We start from the raw sequence: 1,886 nt of genomic DNA on the forward strand, positions 1-1,886 counted from the left end.
TCTACAGTGAGCTCGACAAACTGTAACAAAAACTCTTCAGATATTGCCTCAAACTTTTCCACTTTATTTCTTCTGCTCTTTTCTGTCTCTATCTGCATGTGTTTATTGCACGTGCATGCTAGCATGTATCTGTAGCCTTAACAGAATTAGAGTTTAAGTTTAGCAAATTTCCAACTTTTCTTGCTTAAACTAAGAAAGCCTGTTTGTGCTGGTTTCTTTGCCTTATAATTGGAAAGCAGTGAACAAGGATTCACCAAGGGGGAGCTGAAAACACAGTGTGCTTAAAATTAAACAGTTACAGTAAGACCAGGTGAAGGCTGAGATGGACCCCTAGACACCTTTCTCACCTGGTTGTAACAATAATTTTTATTTTTATTTATAAAAATATACTTTTAAATAAATGTTATTTACTTATTTGTTTAACCATGTGCTAATCTTAACTTACATTTTTCTCTCAAACAGATCTGTTCATTATTCTACCATGAGCAATCTCTCTGGACTCGTGCTTTGTCTTTTGCTACAACTATTTAACACTCCATTTGCATTCTGTTTCACGACATCTGTCATTTAATCTCTTCCCCCCTCCGTCCTATCACAGTCCTTCCTTCTTGTTCTTCTTCCCCCTCTCCCTTTCACTTGCTCAAAGACTGTTACATTTCTAACTTTTGCCAGTTCTGATGAAAGGTCACTGACCTGAAAAGTTAACTCTGTTTCTCTCTCCACAGATGCTGCCAGACCTGCTGAGTATTTCCGTTCTGCATTTAGGCACTGCCTGTCCCTTTAAGGGTGCATTTAATCTCTGCCTGTCCCTTTAAGGGTGTATTTATTCACTGCCTGTCACTTTAAGGGCGCATTTAATCTCTGCCTGTCCCTTTAAGGGTGTATTTATTCACTGCCTGTCCCTTTAAGGGTGCATTTAATCTCTGCCTGTCCCTTTTAGGGTGCATTTATTCTCTGCCTGTCCCTTTAAAGGCGCATTTATTTACTGCCTGTCCCTTTAAGGTGCATTTATTTACTGCCTGTCCCTTTTAGGGTGCATTTATTCTCTGCCTGTCCCTTTTAGGGTGCATTTATTCTCTGCCTGTCCCTTTAAGTGTGTGTTTGCACCCAGCCTCTCCCATTAAAGCAGCTCGGATCGCTCCACTCGGCGCCAGTCGCAGCAGTGGCTGGGAGAGAGGGGGGAGCTTAGAGCCGGAGCAGCGGGTCCGGGAGCGGAGCCGGATCCCTGATATGGAGTCCAAGGCGCAGGAGCCGGCCAGGGGGACGGGGCTCTCCTCCAGCCATGGGGTGGTTATCCAGGTTCGGGAGAAGAAGGGTTGTCTGCGGGCGGCCATCCCCTACATGCCTTTCCCGCTGGCAGTCTTCTGCCTCTTCCTTAACACCTTCGTCCCAGGACTGGGTAAGGGTCCTTTAAATCCACAGTGCGGGGAGAAATTCAACTAATACTCTCTACAGAGCTCATCTAATCCTCTCTAATGTATGTCTATCTCTCCAGTACATGTTTCTCGTGTGTATATATATGTATATGTGTGTGTCACTCTATGTATATGTGTGTGTCACTCTATGTATATGTGTGTGTCACTCTATGTCTTGTGTGTGTCACTCTATGTCTTGTGTGTGTCACTCTATGTCTTGTGTGTGTCACTCTGTCTTGTGTGTGTATATATCTCTAATATGTATGTACCTTTTGCCACTAATATTCCTCTCTTCAATGTGCTTCTGATTTCTGATGGTGGAATTTTAGCTTTGACTCTAAATCTATTTAACGAAGTTGCTAACCTCTTGTTGATCTGAATTTGGACAAAAGTACTTGTCTGTTTGCCACTGTTTTATAACAACTGCATCGAGCTCCTTCAGTAATGTTGTGATTTATTTGCAAATAACTA

General features: G+C 42.8%; 1 protein-coding gene across 1 annotated transcript in view; it reads left to right on the forward strand.

The window, feature by feature from the left end:
* The first annotated feature begins 1,163 nt into the window (after window positions 1-1,163).
* Window positions 1,164-1,886, forward strand: part of stum (stum, mechanosensory transduction mediator homolog) — a 44,164-nt gene continuing 43,441 nt past the window's right edge. The window contains exon 1 of the mRNA XM_068019671.1: window positions 1,164-1,399. Within this exon, the coding sequence (XP_067875772.1) occupies window positions 1,231-1,399 (169 nt within the window). The 5' untranslated portion in view covers window positions 1,164-1,230. The remainder of the gene's footprint in view (window positions 1,400-1,886) is intronic.

The sequence above is a fragment of the Heterodontus francisci genome, chromosome 3, assembly GCF_036365525.1.
Source record: "Heterodontus francisci isolate sHetFra1 chromosome 3, sHetFra1.hap1, whole genome shotgun sequence".
In the NCBI taxonomy this organism is placed as follows: domain Eukaryota; kingdom Metazoa; phylum Chordata; class Chondrichthyes; order Heterodontiformes; family Heterodontidae; genus Heterodontus; species Heterodontus francisci.